Source organism: Alosa pseudoharengus, unplaced genomic scaffold (assembly GCF_046254945.1).
Source record: "Alosa pseudoharengus isolate Yale_2024_CS ecotype anadromous, Long Island Sound unplaced genomic scaffold, YU_APseudo_1.1 YU_APseudo_1.1_scf_9, whole genome shotgun sequence".
Classification (NCBI taxonomy): domain Eukaryota; kingdom Metazoa; phylum Chordata; class Actinopteri; order Clupeiformes; family Clupeidae; genus Alosa; species Alosa pseudoharengus.
Genome location: NW_027468881.1, coordinates 15180583 through 15201424, shown reverse-complemented (window position 1 = coordinate 15201424; position 20842 = coordinate 15180583). Strand labels below are relative to the sequence as shown.

General features: G+C 41.7%; 1 protein-coding gene across 1 annotated transcript; it reads left to right on the top strand.

Moving 5' to 3' along the window:
• Positions 1-5293: 5293 nt before the first annotated feature.
• kcna10a (potassium voltage-gated channel, shaker-related subfamily, member 10a) lies at positions 5294-7006 on the top strand. Its single transcript, XM_076276738.1, has one exon. It carries the CDS (start codon positions 5294-5296, stop codon positions 7004-7006), a length of 1713 nt encoding a protein of 570 aa, XP_076132853.1.
• The last annotated feature ends 13836 nt before the right edge of the window (positions 7007-20842 follow it).

Sequence of the window (20842 nt, the reverse complement as noted above, 5' to 3'; positions counted from 1 at the left end):
GGGTTTACAAACACTGGTCAGGCTCAATGACAAGCATTTGGGGTGAACCAATGCAGAATTGCTAAGCTGAAGTCTGAACGTAACTAAATAAAGCATGTTGTCACCATCCACATTGCCTCATTCTGAGAGGAAATTCCTGTCAATTCATCACTGATTAATGCTCCTGTATGGCAAATAATGTGTCATATCATCAACAATTTGTCAAATCACTCTTGATTATGTTGTATAATATGTAATAAACTGTAATGGAAAAGCTGCATACCTTTATATAACATAAACAGTTCTTCTGCAGTGTTAACAGAAATGAGGCAGTTAGTCCCTGCCATTTGTGATGTACGTGATGAAACACATATACCAATGCCCTTTGACACTGCTGCAGAAAGTCCATTATAGCAGCTGCTCTTTTCCATTAAGGATACTAATATTGTTACAGGTTGCCCTACTCACAGCCCCAGGATATAAATAGAGCAAGCTCAGTAGAGGACAGAGGTTGCTCTGTTTTATGGCAGGTCAAACAAAAACCCTGCTGTTGGTCATTACAGTGCCATTATGCAAGCTTTTCCTACTTATCATTGTTTAGTTTTATTCATTTGGGTTGTACATGGTCACATTAAGAAGAGATAAACATATTTATCATCTCCATCTGCTCAGGCCATGTGTAATCTAATATGGAAACCTCACAAAAATGTAAATCCAATGGCAAAATACAATAGTTAGCTAGTGTAAAATGTTCTATTTAGAAAAAGTAAAAAGTAAGACAACCATCTAATATAAAATATTATGAAAGTTTGGGGTCGTGCCACATGTGTTAAGAATGTAGGGCACCGTTTTAGACAGAGGCCCTGGATTGAGTGACTGTGCTTCTCATAGTATCCCCAAGGCTTGAATTTCTCAGTTCTTTTATTTACAGGGCAACAACTTCCATTCCCCTCCTTGCATAAAAAGAAAAGCAGTTCGCCAATAGTTTCCTGTGGTGTTTGCTGTCATCTTCGCTCCCAGTCTCCTCTCAAACCACTTATCACCGCTGATTTAATCATCTTGTTAAAACATTAAGAATTTAGAATGAATTCGTTAGCAATTCAGGCGGTGCAACCTGTAAGTAAGTGGTTCCAGTCTGCAAGGTTTTATGTACAATGTAACCGATCAGGTAGGTTTTGGTGTTGCAGGAGCTAGGATACTTGCTCACTGTAGCCTCATTAAAACACATACAATTATTTAGACTTCAGTGGCCTTCCCTGGCACTGTGCCCAGGCAAAATATAGACTCTCCAAGCTGGGGAGATGTGTTTTTTGTTGTTGTTGTGTCCTGATTATTGATGCGCTTTATTTTCCAAAGTGAGAACAAAGCATGTTGATGTGCATGCATATTGATATGTTTCTTCAGGTGTGGAGATATCAGGCTGCTGTGTAAATCCTAGACCTCGGAAAGTCATCAAATGATCAAGAGCACTGAAATGGGTACCCTGCATCTCAGCCCAGCCAACGTGCCAGGTGAGACCCAAACTTTCTCCACGCCAGGAAAATATGTGTGATGTCCTTGATATGTGTGCATGATTGTGTGTGTGTGTGTGTGTGTGTGTGTGTGTGTGTGTCCAAGCGTGTGTTGAGACGGGAGTTTCTTTGTTTGCGTGTACGTACTTGTTTGTGTGTGCATGTGCTAATGAGTGTGTGCCAGTGAGTGCAAGTGTGTGTGTGTGTGTGTGTGTGTGTGTGTGTTGCCAGCTCCTCAGCTCTGGTTTCCCCTCAGCGTAGAGTTACCCAATGGTGGCTTTAATAGATTAAGCCAAACTGAGCCCAAATAAAGAGATAGGACACGCATGTGGGATCAACCCTTGCACTTCAGGGCTCATCCCAGTGCCACTTGGGTCAGTCCCTTAGCCCAGGAACCCACTCCACTCAGGTGAGGAGGTGTTCGGGCTGAGCCCAGGGCTTTGGCAAGCACCAGGGTTAGGCTACACCATGTGAGTGTAAGTAATGCACCCTCATTCTTTTATTTACTGTACCGATGTGCGTGGTGTTTAGGCAGCTGCCTGTTGTGATTGTGAGCAGGTGTGAGAGAGAGGGTGATGATATGATTTTTTCCATGGGTAGTGTATGGGTGTGTGTGTGTGTGTGTGTGGGCAATTGGCACTGAGAGCTAATGATTTTGCTGTAGTTGGGTGACAGTGTGTGGTGTGTTGATTGGCAGGGCCATTGATGCAGATAAACATTGTAGGATTATTCATAAGTTTGAACTGAGAAACATTTACTGCTGACCCGCTGGCACGCATCCAATCGGAATAGTTTCATGGATTACGTTGCACAGGTATCACTTTTGTATTACGTCAAAGGCTTTATTCAATCCGATAATGGAAACCGTTAAATTAGGACACTGTGGTCTAAGAGTGTGAAATGACTGTGAATATGGTATCAGATGCAAAGCATTTTTCTTTAAACAATCAAACTTTTTTAACCACCTGTCATTTTTTTAGTTGAAAGCTAACAATTCTAAGTATAGTATAGACATTATCTGCTGTATTAATGCTGTAATATTTTGTCTCTTCCCACTATCTTCCCATGTCATCTCATTAAAACTTTCCTGTTGCTAAGTTCCTCAGAAAAAAAAAAAACATTAGCCTGAGTTCCTTGTGACTTCTCTCCAAACAAGCGTGCGTCAGATCCTCTAAATACCTGTATCGTTTCCCTCGGTTCGTTCTCCCTCACTCACTCTCTCTCTCTCTCTCTCTTTCCCTCGAGTGTTTCCTTCTCTGTCTCCCACGCAGAGACTGTAACCCTCTAATCTCGTCCCCTCTGTCTGACCTACATGTTCCCCGTCCTCCCTTCCGGCATCGGAGCAATGGATGATGACTCATTTTTGGTGGCTTTAATTAAACATCTGTTGGCTTCTCTTTTTCTCACTGGCTCTATGCTACTGTCAGATTGGGTGCTGAGTTTAGCCATGTTGATGATGATCTCATAGGCTCTTTTCTCTGCTCTAATTGATATGAGAGAAAATTGTAATAGCCTAATCGTGTCACACAGTTCATTCTTCTGCAATACATACTTCTATGGGTTCAGCTGGACTGCTATTAGAAGAAGAGACTGTATCTTAGAAGCATTCTATCTTAATGACTTCTTAGCATTCTTTCTAGATGACATCTTTATTTGTATTCTTATAAAAGAAATCTGAAAGAAAAAAAAGAGAGTAAGTTAGAAAATAAAAAAGGGGAAATAAAAAAGACTAAGGGGTTGTTGCAGGATTGGCCCAGACCCTGGCAAAACAAGTATATTTCTAATCTACTAGGTGCTTGATAAACAAAGTGTGTGTATGTACACTTGAACTTCATCTGCACTTGTGCAAAACATGTGCTGCTGGTAGACAGCAACTGTTAAACACAACAACCTGATGGCCCAACCCAAAAATTTAAGCAGCAAGCCTCTAGAAGCCTCTGGTTAGAAAACATATTTTTTCTAAAAGCACAAATGTTGATCTGAAGATATATATCTGAATACACAAATACAGTTTCATGACTGGTTTCATGTAAAGAAATGAGAAGTATGCCACTGTCTCAGTGAAGCCTAAACACTTAAATACAGAGAGGTGAGTGGAGATTATTCTCTGAAAAGTTTCTTTGAATCTCTTACTGTTGGTCAATTCCAAAATACCTTACTTATAAAAAATATAAACAGTAATTAGTGGATACTTTAGAAAAGCAAAAGGTGTACACGCAGGAAGAATCTATAGTCAGTAGGTCAGATCTCTAGGTCTCGGGCCACGTGTGTGCTCTTAAGTGGGTATCTGTGTGCAGACCACTTAAATAATGTACAGTAATAATGTATTCAAGAGTCCTTAGAGACAGAGTTCTACTAACCCCACAGTGTTCATGCATCAGTTTAGAGGAGAGTCATTGGAACAGTGAAAGAGGAGTAAATGGAAGCTCTTGAGCCTGTCATAGAGCCTGATGGAGAAACCAGGACTGTGGTGTCAAGTGAATGGCAGTGGTGATGGCTGTGAAAAAAAGGAGGTTGGGAGTTCAGCTGATGGACGTGTCAGAAAAGTCATCGCCGGCTCTGGCGGCTCTCTGAAGTGCAAGATCTAAAGGCTGTTTCAACACACCCGCTCCTGTGTCAGCAGTCTGTGCTGGGGTAGGCCAAGGATGGGGTTTATGGCACTCTCAGATGTCTACGGTGATGGCAGCGTAGACTTTTACTGTCTCCAGCTCCAGAGCCAGACAGAGTAATAGAGAATGGACAGATACAGAAAAGAGGATCTATTTTTATCTATCTGTTTGAGATCTATTTGTCCTGCACGTTTTTTTTTTGTGCTTTTCCCAGAGGCATTCAAAAATATGTGTAAACGGGTAGTATTTTGCAGAGCTATTAACAAATTAATATGAAGAGTGCTTTGAAGGATCAGAGAGAAATGAGTCTAATATCTGTACATTGCAATATACATTACCTTACATTTTTTCCAGATCTTCTCTTTGTTGTACTGAAACGCAGAAATGTGCAGATGCACTTCATTTCATATGTGTTGTTATTAAACCTACATCTAAAAATGTGCACACAATGCTGATGAAAAGGCATAACCCTTTTCACATGCTTTGCCTCGTAAGTCATTTTTGGAAATGCTGTCAGGCTCACACCTCCAGAAATATGTGTCCTCACCCTCTCCCAGCTGCCCTCCTCTGGTTTCCAGAGAGACAAGTATCCAAGGAACGAGTTATTGGCCTCATAAGTGCCTTCAGACGCCATGTTCCAGAGGCAGCTAATGACTCTCTAAGCCACAAAGCCATGACTCGCTCATTCATCCACTCTCTTTCCCTCTCTCTCTCTCTCTCTCTCTCTGTCTTTCTTTCTGTGTCCTACTACTTTTATTCCTCTGTGTCTTGTTTTCACTCACTGACTGTTTATCTTCATGGCTACTCACTCTTTTCCTTACTCTCACTCCCTTTTTTTTCTTTCTCTAACCCTGTCTTCCTAAAAAACTATTTTGGTCTTTAGTCTGTCCCTCTTTCTCACGATCTCACACACTGTCATCTTCTTTCTCTCACTCACTAACAAACACACACACACACACACACACACACACACACACACACACACACACACACAGCCACAGACACATAGACTGTCTGATTTTTCCTTACCTCTCTCTTTACAGATTTTTAGAGAGGCAGTGCCAGCTGAACTGGTGACCATCTGAATGCTGTTGAACTACCTCTTTGCCCTGGTGGAGCGGTTTCTAATCCAGTTTGGGACTACTGAAATCCTACGGCTCTGCGATCCTGGGCCTGAAGAAGGCAACAGGTACCATGGAGGTTGCGCTGGTAGACTTTGAGAACGTGGACGATGTCGACTGCAACATGGAGGACCTCGATGACCCTGAGTACCCAAATGAGAAGACGGCTCTGGCGGTGGACATGCCCGAGTGCAGTGTCGGCAGCAACCACCTGTGCTCCCAGCAGTCCTCACCCAAGGGGAAGCAGAGTCTGCACGGCCAGACCCTGGGGCTGCCCCCCTCGCCCACTCTGCCACCCTGTAACTCGAGGGGACGCGCCAGCTGTGCCAGTCTCATATCCAACTGGAAACTGCTCCTGAACAGCGAGGGCACCCAAAGCGAGACCATCTTCAGCAAGCTGGCCAAGGAGTGCTGCGAGGACCTGTTTGTGGACAAGCGGGGCATGGACCATGGAGAGCAGAAAGTGATCATCAACATCGCTGGCTTACGGTTCGAGACACAGCTAAAGACTTTAGACCAGTTTCCCGACACGCTACTCGGGGACCCAATGAAAAGAATGGACTACTTTGACCCTATGAGAAACGAATACTTTTTCGATCGCAACCGACCGAGCTTTGATGGCATTTTGTACTACTACCAGTCTGGAGGCAAGGTACGCAGACCTGCAAATGTACCCTTGGATGTGTTTGCAGATGAAATGATCTTCTACGAACTGGGGAACGAGGCAATGGAACAGTTCAGGGAGGACGAGGGTTTCATCAAAGAGGCAGAGGTGCCTTTGCCAAGCAATGAGTTCCACAGACAATTCTGGCTGCTCTTTGAGTACCCGGAGAGTTCCAACGCGGCTCGTGGAGTTGCACTGGTCTCTATCTTTGTCATCACCATCTCAATTGTCATTTTCTGCATGGAAACCCTGCCGGAGTTCCGAGATGACCTGGGCGTCCCGCCCACTACTGGTTTGCCCTTGAACCAATCCAAAGGCAACTTCCCCTCCCTGTCCCCACCAAGTGCCACACCCAAAACTATCACCGCCACCTTCTCGGACCCTTTCTTTATAGTTGAGACCGCCTGCGTCATCTGGTTCTTCTTTGAGCTGTTTGTGCGCTTCATTGTGTGCCCCAGCAAAAAGGAGTTCTTCAACAACATCATGAACATCATCGACATCATCTCCATCATCCCATACTTTGTGACGCTGATCACCGAGATGGTAAACAATCCGGACATTATTGCCAGTGCCCAGAACCAAAACATGTCACTCGCCATCCTGCGAATAGTCCGGCTGGTGCGAGTCTTCCGCATCTTCAAGCTCTCTCGACACTCCAAGGGCCTGCAGATTCTGGGCCAGACTCTCAAAGCCAGCATGAGGGAGCTGGGACTGCTCATCTTCTTCCTCTTCATCGGAGTCATCCTCTTTTCCAGCGCCATCTACTTTGCGGAGGTGGACGAGCCAGACACGCAGTTCACCAGCATACCGGACGGATTCTGGTGGGCTGTGGTGACCATGACGACTGTGGGCTATGGCGACATGTGCCCCATAACATTAGGTGGCAAGATGGTTGGGACTCTGTGTGCCATTGCTGGCGTGCTGACCATTGCTTTGCCTGTTCCCGTCATCGTCTCGAACTTCAATTACTTCTACCACCGGGAGACTGAACAAGAGGATAAGCAGCCCGTCGCCGAGGCGACAGACAAGAGCATGAAGTCAGGAGCGGCAGCCAAACTTGGCAGCAACACCTCTCTGAACAAAGCCAATGGTAACTGGCAGAATGATAAGGACAAGTACTGATGACTGAACTAGACATAAGGGGGGATTCACCACTGTATCTCAAGGTATTTAAAAAGGATCAGGCAATTTATTTATTGTTTGTATTTTATAAAGTTGTATACATGACACCAGCACATAAATTGTAGGTTAGACATGGATGTTTTTTTTTAGAGTTTAGAATTTCAAAGAAATCTGCACGTGCTGTGACTGTTCTGTTATCGCTACTACATTAGTTCAATAATTTGTTTAATTATTCAGTATGGAAGCAACATTTGTAACTAGTTAAACTTATCACATGCTCTACCCAATATCAATGGCATAAGGACTTCATCCAGTGTCCTTGCAGAGTAAGAAGTCAGAAAAAGGAAAGATTCCTAAAATTTCAGTTTACGTCTGTCGGTCAAAATACAATACATTATTTGACAAAGTGGCAAGTATAATGATCTAACTACCTATCATTTGCGTTAATGTGTATAATTTATGTGCATTTAATAGTGATTTGATTTACAATAATGTATTGTTGCTTTAACAATGAGTGAAATTACATATCTCATTCATATAATTATTAATTGATTAAGTTAATCAGTTACAGTAATACATAAAGTGCTGTATTTCGTATGATGGTATTTTCTGATGTCATCTTGTTATAGAATCTTGATTTTTGTAATGGCATTCGGCTGTAAGTGGTAAAAGAACGACATTATACTGTTATTTTGGAAATTAACTGTCTCTTAAATGTTGAAAAAGCTTTTTGACTGTTAATTTTCCTCTCGTTTTCTGTTCTTCCTCTATCTGAAGTGCCTTTCATTGTACATAAATATTAAGTACCGTGATGATCTCATTCCTTCACACAGACAAATAGCAAATTAAGGGTAGAAAGAAAGAACTGGATTCTATCTTCTATCATTTCTGTCATCTTAATTAGTTGGAAGGACTCTTATTGGATTGAAACTGACCACTGATCCTGTGGACTAATTCAGATGTCACATTGTCATAAACTGAAGGTTTGTTGTTGGACCTGAGAAAGGATTATATAAACAGAGAGAGTCTGTCATAATTACATGATTTTTTGATAAAAGTTCACTGTAACCCAGGGAGGTGATCCAGTTATGTGTCTGTCCACTATTGTGTTAATTTATTCATCATTTAAGCAAACTATAACAGAAAGAAAGCATACATTTTATCATTGCCTGTGCTCCTTTTTAATTTGGAGATTTTCTTTTGTTTGTTGACAGCAGATTTCAATGGTGAGAATGGAAATGTTTTGAACCTTTGCCATGGGACATCATTTCTATGTTTTTTTTTTTTTACTGGATTATCTCTCTCAACTTCACCACCGGAGATGGGATTACTGAGAACTATTTTGCTTGCATAACAGACATATGTGTTTGGAAGTAGTACTGTATATATCATATATATGCATTGTGTACTTGTTAAGATGCTGCTGCTGTGTCTGCGATAAAATGCAATACATGCTATTTTAAAAGGTTGCCACATTCCTGTGTTTTTATTATTTGACATCTGTCTGTGGCTGGCTCAACATCTTAATAATATATTGTCTGCAATGCAGCCAATGCCAATACACTGGGGGGGACAGGGACATGGGAAAAATGTGGGTATTTCACTGTAGAAGGGGAGTGGAGCCCACAGACCCTGTGCTCCATTTTGCCGATATGCTGCGAGCCCTGAGAGCATAACAAAGTTATGTCACGAGGAGATGGGGACTGAGATCACAGGAAAAGGCAAAGTGCCAGTTACTCAGCCAACATAACAAAATGGGCCACAATTAGTCAGCAGGGGCTTTCATGTTGTGACACAGACCTTGACAAAAACACATGCTGTGGGGTTGGATTGTGGGACAGAGAGTCAGTGTGCAGAGCAGAGTTTTTTTTTTTTTTACTGTTGTTGTCAGGTAGACAAGTGGACATGGTCCTTGCATTGTCATCCATATCTGAGCTCTGAAGAGGGCCTGCCCACAGAATTTAATGTGATCCAGTCGCGGGAGGAGAAGGCATTGATTGTTTCTAAGCAGAGAGAGAGGGGATTATGCAGTGGGAGGGATCTTTAACCTGCTGTTTAATTGTTACTGTCTGTCCTCGTGCTCCGACTATCTGCGGTTTATGACACCACTAAGTGACATATGTATGAAGTGAACTGGCCATAGGCTAGTGACTACTGTCTGGAAGACGGAGATCCCCTTGGAACCCCCAGGCTGCTTGGAAACCCCATTAGCTCTTCATGTTAAGATGCCGTCATTACTATCGGTAACCATTCTCTCCTTTCACTGTAATCCGAGTGCACCTTCATTTTCCCCTCCCGAGTAGGGAGTGTGCATGGAGTGGACCCAATCCTCTGCTACTTACACTCTCCCTCGTCATGCTTCCTGATGCATTGTGGGAGATGTGGCGCAGGCCCAGGTAGTGAAAGGGGATTTGCCCAGTTTGAAAAAGGGGCACTATGTGACTGACAGGCTACCTGATCTAACCTACCTGACCGTCCCTTCGCCTTAGCACCACCAAACAATAGCCTTGCGTTGCATTAGCACACTCTGCCTGCCGATCGCATGGAAAAGATTGAGCTGTCATGCTCTGTTGCCCCCATTATGGGTTTTCATAATGCCCTTATGTGTGTGAGGTAATCTGACAAGGTGCCTGGAATCATGGGCATGATCAGTTAACTCAGTAACTTAAGCCCATATCAGCACACCAGGCTGCTAAGAGGCTAACAGGGTAGGGAACAATGGCCACCGGTCAAAGAAGTAGACCAGTGTCCAGTGGATGTATGAAATATAGCATGACGCATGTGAGTGAAACAGAGCTTGTGGGTGTTAGGGGAGAGCTGTTGAGTGATGTTGTCACTCCTGTGGATTGTGTGCTGTGTATTGTTGAACTGCGCTCACCTCAGCTTCAGGTCAAGGACAATATGTGTTATTATGGCGCCTGAGAAACATTACCACCATGACTGTATGGAATGATACAATGAAGGTTCCATTCCATTCTGTTCCACGTCTGTTGAGTAACACCGTGTACTTTTTTGAATATCACATTAAGCTGCATGCAAGTTCCCAGGATGTTAAAGGAAACAAAAAACACAATGCAATAACCTGTTAAAAGAAAAAAAAAGTGTGAATAGACATTTGATGCCAAACATTTTTGGACATTATTAGGTAACACTTTACTATAGGTTTCTACGTAAGAGTGACATGACACTGTCACAACCCATAACCCTAACTTGTCATGACAAAAACCGAATGACACTTGACAGAAACGAGTGACAGTGAAGTGTTATGTCATAAACCTTTATTACTTGTTTAATGTTTATGACACATTCATGACAGTGTCATGGCATTCTTATGTAGATACCTTCAAGTAAAGTATAACCCATTATTATGTTAGGGATAATGTATTGTCCGCCGGTAATTATCAGAAAATAAGACCCGACAGGGAGAAAAGAACCCCGACGGGCAGCGGCTACTTGCCAAAACGAGAAAATAAACTTAACACAATGGGTCTTTAAAAATTATTTTGCTTCCGCTGACAAAATAAATAGTTTGCAACACAGAGAACTTGACAGTTTTACTAACTGACTTTCACTTTCAATGAAATTCCATTGCAATAAGCGAACGGACTTCTTGCAGAGTGATATGAAAGACGTTAATCAGAAGCACAAAACCCGTTGCCATTGACAGCGGTGATTATATACTTAGCCAGTGATTATATAGATTTAACAGACCCCCGCACGTTGGGAAGGCCCATTCATGTGAATGGAACTTTCTGCACCACTCTGAAGAGCCGTGTAATAATACAGTTATACTTAATTACCTGGCATCAAATTCAGTATGATTGTGATACTTGTGGGGGGTGGGGGTGGAGATAGGGGCGTTGGCACAGGGCAGGGCCCTTGGAGCAGACCACACAGTGTAGAGTTTAAAAAATATATATTTTGCACAAAGCGGTTGACATCAGGGGTTTCAGAATCTCTAAAAAAAAATGGTGTCACATTTACATATTATGCATCATAAAATACACACCAACTGATATCAGATCAGATGGCTAATCACAACAAGACACATACAAAGGAATTACAACACCCTTTGTCTCTCCTCTGAAAACACAAGGAGCTAATTAAAATTGCAACAGCCACTTAATGTTTTAAACCCATATCAATCTGGACTTGTGCAAGTCCTCATGGATCCACACTGTCTCTTCTTTCTTCAGTGAGACTCAAACCTTTATTTTATTTACTTTTTTACACCCGTTTTATTTATCCTTTATTTAACCAATGTAGTCACATTGAGACAGAGGTCTCATCGTCTATGATGCACCGTAACGGAATACATACATGCCCCGAGCGGAATGTGTGAAGGTACCAGATTTCTGACACAGGAAGAAAATCCAGTGTGTTTACAGGTATCTGCCGATGCGCTTGCACCTCCAAAACACAGGACATGTGGGTGCACCGGTGTGCCCATGTAGTGCTGAATCCATGTAAACGGCTCTGTATTCTTTCAGCTGTTGGAAATGATGCAACTCTCACTACATATAATTGTATGGTGGGAGCAGGCTTCACTCAGTCTCTTATTTGTGTTTTTAGAGTACTAGGCCAAATTTATAACTGATAAGAAAGAAGGGAAAAGACTGCTCTTTGCATACAAATGTGTTTATTGTACAGACGCTTTTCAGCGCAGCGCCTTCTTCAGTGTGCTCAAGTCAACTCTCACTACATAACACATCATAATAGAAAGTGAAAGATTGACAAAGATAAGGTCAACTACAAAATAAACAAAGGAATTAAGATATTTAAATTAAAATTATAATTATAAATAAACAAAGGAATTAATATATTTAAATTTAAATTATAATTATAAATAAATAATTAAAAACCTTTCATTTATCTTTTAATTACAGGGTAATTTTAGGTTATTTCTTCTGTTGAGAGACCATTGTATTTTACGGTTGGAATCATGAGGCCAGCAAATCTGTCCTGCAGTATTTAAGCCTCACCTGAAGAGTAATCTATCAGCGGTGTTCATGTTCTGCCTGTGAATGGTTTGTCTTCACGGGCCAATAAAATACTCCCTCTGCTGGTTAGTGTGTTTTATGTGGAGAGATGGAGGACAGAATGTGCAGTGTCCTACCTCCTCCTCTCCATTCTCCTGTGCTGGAGAAGTCATATTAATCATCAAGAGGGGAGTCTACCAACACCCCTGGGGGAAAAGAACAAAGGAGTTCACCTCCTCTTCTCACTTTCATCTCCCTCCCTCTCGCTCACACACACACACACTACACTGTGTCTGTCACTTCCAACGGTGTTATAATCTTAAGTCTTTCACCGACTTGTTAAACTGCTTCACAGAGATTGTATTCTTTAATTCAAACAAGCATTCTAAGCTAAGCGACCTGTTGTTGATGATGCAGAGCCATTAGGGATCACTCAGAATCAGCATTTGAGCAATTTCCCCAACCAAAAGTCAACCAAATGGCTGAATAGACCAATTAACCAAATCACTATAGAGCAGGATTACATGTGGTCTCAAAACTGGGTTCATGAACAGCAATCAATTCATACAACAATAAAGCTTTTATAATAAAAAGCATTTTTTGCCTTTTTATGTGTTTCTTTTTAGCCACGTTTTTCATTCCTCTGACATCTTGGCAGACACTATAAATGAGGATTACTCTTGCTGGCAAATCACACGGCAGATATTGCCAAGTGGTGAGTTGAACAAGACATGATGTAGATTTCTTGACCTGTGAAATACTATGTTCATCTTAGTGAAAGAGCCAAGACTGTAATGAGGTTGTGGTTTCTGCTTTCTAATTATTTTTTTTAAGTGCAGGCTGGGTTTGTGCTTTTTTTTACACAACTTGGTGTAACCACCATTTTGATCATTTGGATTTAGCGAAATCCATGTAGAGCCCATGGACAATTTTAAGATAGCCTACACTCTTAAAAATAATGTGTTGTCTGGACACAAAGATGTGTTGAACGCAAGTTGTGTTGTTTTTAATGCAAGTTACGTTATTATGTTATTACAACACATATTGTGTAACAAAATAAGAAAAGGAAACAACACAAACTATGTTGTCCCTATCTGGACACAGAGATATGTTACAGTAAACACATTCGTTTTAAGAGTGTAAAACTGTAAAGTACAGAAAGGCTAACCCTGGACTGGTGCAGATCCTTTGTTTTGTTCCTTTTAACAGTAGAGTTTCCTGCTGACTCCTGCTGACTTTCAGCTTCTCACTTAGGGGTTTCTTTACCATTGTATTTGAATGAATATGGTCTGGTTCTCTCAAGTGACTGGGACACATAGTAGATAAATCAAAGTCCATCACAGTATACTCTGCCTCTGAATTGTGGATGGTATTAAAGAGAATGTGAAAAGGGGGCAGGTTTGGGACTGAGCCCCTCAGAAAACTTTTGATGCCATTTTACTACAGCAGGGACAGTGGAGGAGTTATTGGCAAATCTCTGTGAGAGCTGGATCAGTACACACTGAGCTGTGTTATGGGTAAAAACATAATTCATTTCTTTCATATACAGACACTGTATACTCATAATACCTCATGGAAAGTTTACTGATAATAAGCTCTCCCCAAAATCATTATACTGAAATCCTACGCTTTCGGAAATCATAATGATCAGAGGCCTGTTGATCATAGTTGACTTTATGAGTAAACGCCTGAGTGTTTAAATGACCTTTCAAAATGTTTGGATTGTCATGTCCTGACGACGTGACACGCCTGTGCATCGCCGCAGTGACCTTTTTCTAGACAGAAGGCCGCCATTATGCTATCGAACACTGGCATCAAAGCTGAATCTGGATGGTGTCTTGTCATTACACAGTCGGCAGATCACGCACACTGTGCGTCAGTCTGAATTATTGATCGGGACTCATGTGCGGGTAATCAAATCAAGCCTCCTGGCATCTCCGCGGCTCTACAATGAGATCCGCGAGATGCCAAAAATAACCTCTCTTGTCACCAGCCTCCCCTCTTCAAAACAAACACATTCTCAACTGCCCTCTACAGCCGCACTGGAACTTTCCATCAAAGTCGCCTCGTTAAAGATGGATTGATGTCATGCATTTTTAATCATTCAACAAGAGCCTTCCATGGCCCTTTGTCAGCCATGCTGCCCAGCTAACCCAGAATCTATCATAAAAGTAATATTTTTTGAAAGTCTTGTATATGGCAAATGGGAACGTCGAGATCATCTTTGAAGATCATTTTAACAGCGAATTAAGTTTTCAGAGAATATAAATGGAAATACTCCTCCTCCCTTTCCCCTATCTATCTCTCTCTCTCTTTTGCCTCTCTCTCTCTCTCATACACACATACACATTTGAAGGCAAGTGAAGGCTGGAGGTTGCTGTTAAATCTAGGCCATCGTCATAATGTTGAATATGAGTGATGGCCACAGTTAAGCCCACTCCGAGGCTGAATTAAAGAGCGGTGTGCCCTGAGATTAGCTACTGGCTACACACCCTCTGCACTTCTATATTTCAATAGGCTTGGATGTCCCTCAAGAATGCCTCATGGGTATTTGCTGTACTGTGTCCCCCACTGCCTGTTTCCCCAGGTACTGTAAAAACATTTGAAAAGAGAAGCCTTGATGGGTGACATTTAAACAAAAACAAATATTACTACTAGCAAACAATAAAACAACATGCATACTCTCTGCCTGAGTGCAGACATAAGGTTAATCTTATCTAGCCACTAGCCACATGAGATTACTCTTCACTGGCTGGCATGCAACCAGACGTTGAAACCAGTGAGGGTTATAGGATCAGGGTTTCTGATTTATAATCATAAAAAAATGCATAAGTGTTTCTTTATAGAGCATTAACAAAACAGTGCATTCGAGGGATTGTCTAAAAAAAGTAACACTACTTATGCCATGTCCTGCAGACAGATTGTCAGAGGCAGGCTGTATGCATCTGCTGCTATGAAAATAAACAAGTGGCAAAGCAATGCACAGCCCGGCACAGGACATAATAAGCAAGACAAGGTCATAAGGGAATTTGTTTCATTTGTTGCAAGTCTGTACTATTCTATAAAACGATATACTTGTGTACGCCATTTGAAAGCTTGAACTCTTGGGACTCCATACATGACAACCTTATTCATGTACAATCTGTATAGTAATTAATCTTACTATGTCTCAATTAAATTTAATCAAAAATGCCTTCCTCCCCCTCTTTCGCCTGTGGTGCTTCCCTACCTTCTAGCTGCAGTGTATATCCTTAGCAATAATGCAGCATATTGGGTCCTGAAATATCCACAAGAATCCATAGAAATAGAATATTCAAGTTGTTTTATCCAATATAAGTTGTGCAAACAGTTGTGAACTGAATAAACCTTTTGGGTAACACTTTATTTGAAGGGGTCTACACAAGGGTGACATGTAACCGTCATAAGAATGACATGACACATGTCATGCACATTAATGACATATTATTGATGTTTATGACTGTTGTCATAATGTGTCATTCGGTTTTTGGAATGTCAAGTTGACATTGTTTGGGTGTCATCATTATGACAACTTGACATTAGCCAAGAAAATGTAACCCGTTTACAATATTGTCATGACGACTTCACATTAGCCAAGATGACATTATTTGAGGGTGTCTCTGTCATGACAACTTGACATTAGCCAAGAAAATGTAAACCGTTGTCATGACAACTTGACATTAGCCAAGAAAGAAATGCAAAATTGACATATAACTGTGTTTTACCTGACTCATCTTCTAGGTTTGTGAAGTGGTGGGCCGGAATAATTTATTGTCATGACACCATTATAATTGTGTCATGAATACTTTCCTTGGCATGATATTGTCATGACAACTTGACATAACTGTGTTTGGCCTGAACACTGAGTGGTGGTGCTGCATAGAGGGGAAACTGCTACACTGATTCTTAGAGAAGAAGACAGAAATCGCAAACAGCAGAAGGACAGCAGAACGATAGTGAGCTGAAGCCATATTTAGATTTTCCACATTGAGAAGAAAAGTTAAAAATAACATTGAAGAGCTAGTTAAAAGGGGTTTTCCCACCAAACCTACTTCTAAGGAAGGAATAACAGCAAAGGGTCGAAATTACGACAAGGAGTTTACTTGTATGAGTTTTCTCCGGTGAGTGTTTTACACGTGTTCGTCATTTATGTTACTAGCAGACATGGCGTGATAGATGTGTTTAATGAGTTAAGCACGTAAAAGTTTTATTTTGCTGTAACTCAGTTGTTTAATGCATTGTGTGGAAATGTATTGATGATACTGCATAAGCTAAAAACCAATCAGAGTTGAACATGAGTTTAATGATTTGAAGTGCTATTTCATGCCATGTTGAAGCCATGTTACTATGTGATATGCTAGTGCTGACGTTTAATGTATGTAGTGAATGTATAGATTAAAAATAAGAATAAGCTACTACAGTTCATGAATATGAGTTATGTTTTCAGATCTGGTCAAATGTATCGAGAGAGTAATTGAATTGAATTGTTGCCCTGCTATGCAGGTTGTTTTTTTGTTTGGATGCATAATTTGAGAGAGTGTTCCATTGGACAAATTTGCCATTGGACACGGAAGGCAGAAGAGCAGGAGGCGCGAATGATAATCTTGCCTGCGACACAAACTGCTTCTACTCACCATTTCTTCATTTCATCGTAGCCTACAGATAAGCGCGAGATCTCACCACTTAAAAAAAAAAAACATACTACCCGGGTAGATGGACTTTGGTTTATTATTTTGGGGTTAATTTATCCGAGCTGTGTCTCAGATTGAAACATCTCAGATGGTTCACTGTACTTTAGGTCAAAGGTAAGTATTCAGGACACTGTCAGGAAACTATTTTGGTGTGTAATAGTTCTTTGTGACAGCTTAATGACAAGTCAAAACTGTACCACTGTAGTTGAGGTCAAGAAAAGTATTCATGACCAATTTATAATGGTGTCATGACAGCCAATTGTTCAGGCCCATCACTTCACAAACCTAGAAGATAAGTCAGGCCAAACACAGTTATATGTCAAGTTGTCATGACAATATCATGCCAAACACCTTGCATTTCTTTCTTGGCTAATGTCAAGTCGTCATGACAATATTGTAAACGGGTTACATTTTCTTGGCTAATGTCAAGTTGTCATGACAAAGACCCGTCAAATAATGTCATCTTGGCTAATGTCAAGTTGTCATAATGATGACACCCAAACAATGTCAACTTGACATTCCAAAAACCGAATGACACATTATGACAACAGTCATAAACATCAATAATGTGTCATTAATGTACATGACATGTGTCATGTCATTCTTATGACGGTTACATGTCACCCTTATGTAGACCCCTTCAAATAAAGTGTTACCACCTTTGGTATACTGCTACACAAGACAACTAATGACCGACACAGACTGAGGGGAGACAGAGGGTTTAAATACACAGGGGTAACAGGGCACAGGTGGACAAGGAACAAGGTAAAACAAGAGACAGGTGGAAACCATAATTAAACTAACAGACTAACAAGGATCAGGTGAGGGGCGGAGACACAGGCATAGGGAACACAGACACATGGCAAAACAAACAAAGGAACACATGGAACAGGACACAGGAAGTAAACAAGAGGAGCAGACATGAAGGAAAACACTAGACAGGGAAAACAAAACAAGACAGGACCCTTACATACACACCAATTAAACCAACAAAAAAATGCAAAAATACTTTTGTGTCATTATTCCATATTTCGTGTAGTCATTCTATATCAGAACCCCTGGCATACTATCAAAATACTAATAATACAACTTCAGAGTGTTACCTTTCATTTGAGACCATGATTATGCTTCCACATCAAGGGGTTCATATACAGTAAGCCTTTTATTGTCAGTATGCATTTTGACTCAGTTGTGTTTCTCAAGTGACACAAGTGACTTAGAGGGCTGAAATGTGGTCAGTTCACAAATGTTTGTAACCTGGTAGAAAGAAAAAACAATATTCTAGCCTCTGTAACTTTGTGCCAGTGCATCACACATTCATTTCTAAGAATTAATTGTAATTCCTAAGAAACTACAGGGTCTCTGTTTTCTAAAGAGGTCAAGCATTTGATGGTAGGCCAAAATAGGTGGGAACAGTGCCCTCCAAAGTAGGCACGTTGGGGGAAAAGCCTAGAAATGGCCCATCCCAGATGAGGTTCAATCAGAGACTTTCTAATGAGGAGACACAGCACTCAAAAAATCCTCCATAGAAATGCATAGCGTTAGTTTGTATCACCAATATGGCAGTTGTCTACACATAACCCCCCGCCACCCCTTCCGTGGTAAAACAGTCGACATGTGAATACATTGTGGCAATCATGTGGTGTGTTGTGAATACATCGTGCCAATCATGTGTTGATATGGTGATCTCGCCGCTGGAGCAAGGTTGATGTCGTGAAGCCTTGTGGGTGCATTTCTGCTGAAATAGATGCCCGATAAGTGCCCAAAAAGTGTTACAATATGGCCGCCGAGTGGAGGGGCATGCCTAAAAGGACTTTGGTTAAATCACAATTCTTTTGGCTTCATCTTTCCTTGTGTTGAATTAGAAATGGAGCACAAACACATCTGTACTGGTGATGTTTGTATTCACATGTGGTTGTGGAGACTGGATCTCTGTGAACTTCAGCATCATGCTGGTCAATCGCCACAGAGTCATCCCTCTGATTCAGTCCAGTCATAGTCATTTCCCGTAGAGCCTGACAAGAACAGCGGGTTGAGGTTTGTACAACCACAGGTGGGACTCACATGTGAAAACAAAGGCAGCGGCAGTCTTCAATTCTCTATCTGGGGGCTTGATTGATTGAGTTTCTTCAGGAGACCGACTGCATCCCAGCTGAGCTACAGTCTGTAATGGATGCAGACTAGCCCCCATCCCCGCAGGCTGTGTTTCACACTGAATCAGCTGCCGTCAGTCAAAATGTAGGTCACGTTTAAAAGGCTCCCACTCCCACTGAAGCAAAAGATGCCACACTTACATGGCTTTGATCATTGCCGTGCATATTCCATCTCATGTTGGAACACACACCACAAGCGGGCCTTCTGGCTGAAGCATTTTATGTGTCAGCAGTTCCTGGCAAAAGTGTTCAAATACAATCAAAACAGAGAATATGGATCAAGTATGTATCTTAGGATGATCCCATGACCTTTGGTATGACCTTCAGTTACGCGCCTGGTGTAGCTAATACCTAAGACAGCACCTCATACCATTTTCCCATCTCACCATGATCGACTAACATTGTGCTCGTATGACACTGTGTCCCAGTGTCACCGCAGACCAACAGACCCCGAACAAATAGCATTTGATCCGTTATCTCTAAAAGAGCCTCTTAGAGACACTGACACCAGCGATGCCTTCAGCTTATGGTGATAAGGGAAATGGAGAGAAACCAGGAAAACGTAATACCTTTAATACTCTACCTCTGTTTGCGCCCTCTCATATATACTTAACCAAGTGGAGATGCCTTGCGGTCATTCACAGCCATGAGCCATGCGTCACTGCTGCTTAACATTTCATAGGTTCCCCAGTTTGCATGGTTCCTCTCTTTCCTTCACCAGTGAGATATAATTGCATGCTCTGCATAGATATTGATGAACAGTATGCAAGAGGCAAATCATGCACTAGCTTGCTCAATGGAAGTTAAAAGAACTGAATGGCAAGGGGGGATTGTGGCCTGTGGGAAATGTAAGCTACTTTCATCAGCGGTAAGGAGTAATAAGAGTAATGAAGGAAGGCAGTCAGGGTGAATGTGCTAGCTACCCAGCACCAGTAGGAGTCGGAGAGGTGAAAGGCCTTATCGAATTCATCACACACCACTCACTTTCCACTCGCCAATAAGGGGGGGGGGGGGGTTGTGTGTGTGAATGCACATGCTTCTGTGTTCTGTGTGTATGTGAGATTATGATTGTTTGTGTTTGAGTTTATTCATTGAGTTTATATGTGTGTGATATTTGTCACAACATGTGCCTGTATAGGTGTGTGATTGTATAAGCATTGTGTACCTACGTATGGGCAATTCGACGGAAAATTGACTTTTTGTCACATCCATAACGCCAGTAAAAAGCCTTGGCATTTGTATGATGTGAATGATAACATTAATTTTTTGTGCATTTTTTCTCATTTACATTCTACAGCCCAAAATATCAAATGCCCAAATTTCATGTAATCATTCACATCATACCATACCGTCACATTTTATTGGCGTTATGGATGTTACAAAAAATGTAATTTTCCATGGATTTGCCCTTATACAGTGTTTTCAATTTGGTTTTGGATTTGTGTGTGTGTGTGTGTGTGTGTGTGTGTGTGTGTGTGTGTGTGTGTGTGTGTGTGTGCGTGTGTGTGTGCGTGTATGAGTGTGTGCATGTGTCTGTGTGTGTATGTGTGTGCACACGCATGGTTATGACCATACACGTGTCCACGAGCGTGACTGAGTGAGAGAGTGAATGTTTCTGCATCAACTCCCATCTGTTTGCTAGTTGTTTGTGTGTGTGACAGAGTGTATGTGTCTGTGTGTGTGTTTGTGTGTGTGTGTGTCTGTAAGTGTGTATGTGTTCTGAAGGGAAGGATGCCAACATCATGGCTCTTCATAACACAACGCTGAGCGGGCAGAGGGTACACACTCAGACACACACACACACACACACACACACACACACATACACACACACACACACACACACACACACACACACACACACACACACACACCCACACACAGAGCATACCCACAGAGGCTGTGAGTAGTATCATGCATCACCCTGCCAATACAGCAAAGGTCACCTTCCTTCCCACACAAGCCCCTCCAGCACCAACGGTACTGAGATCAATG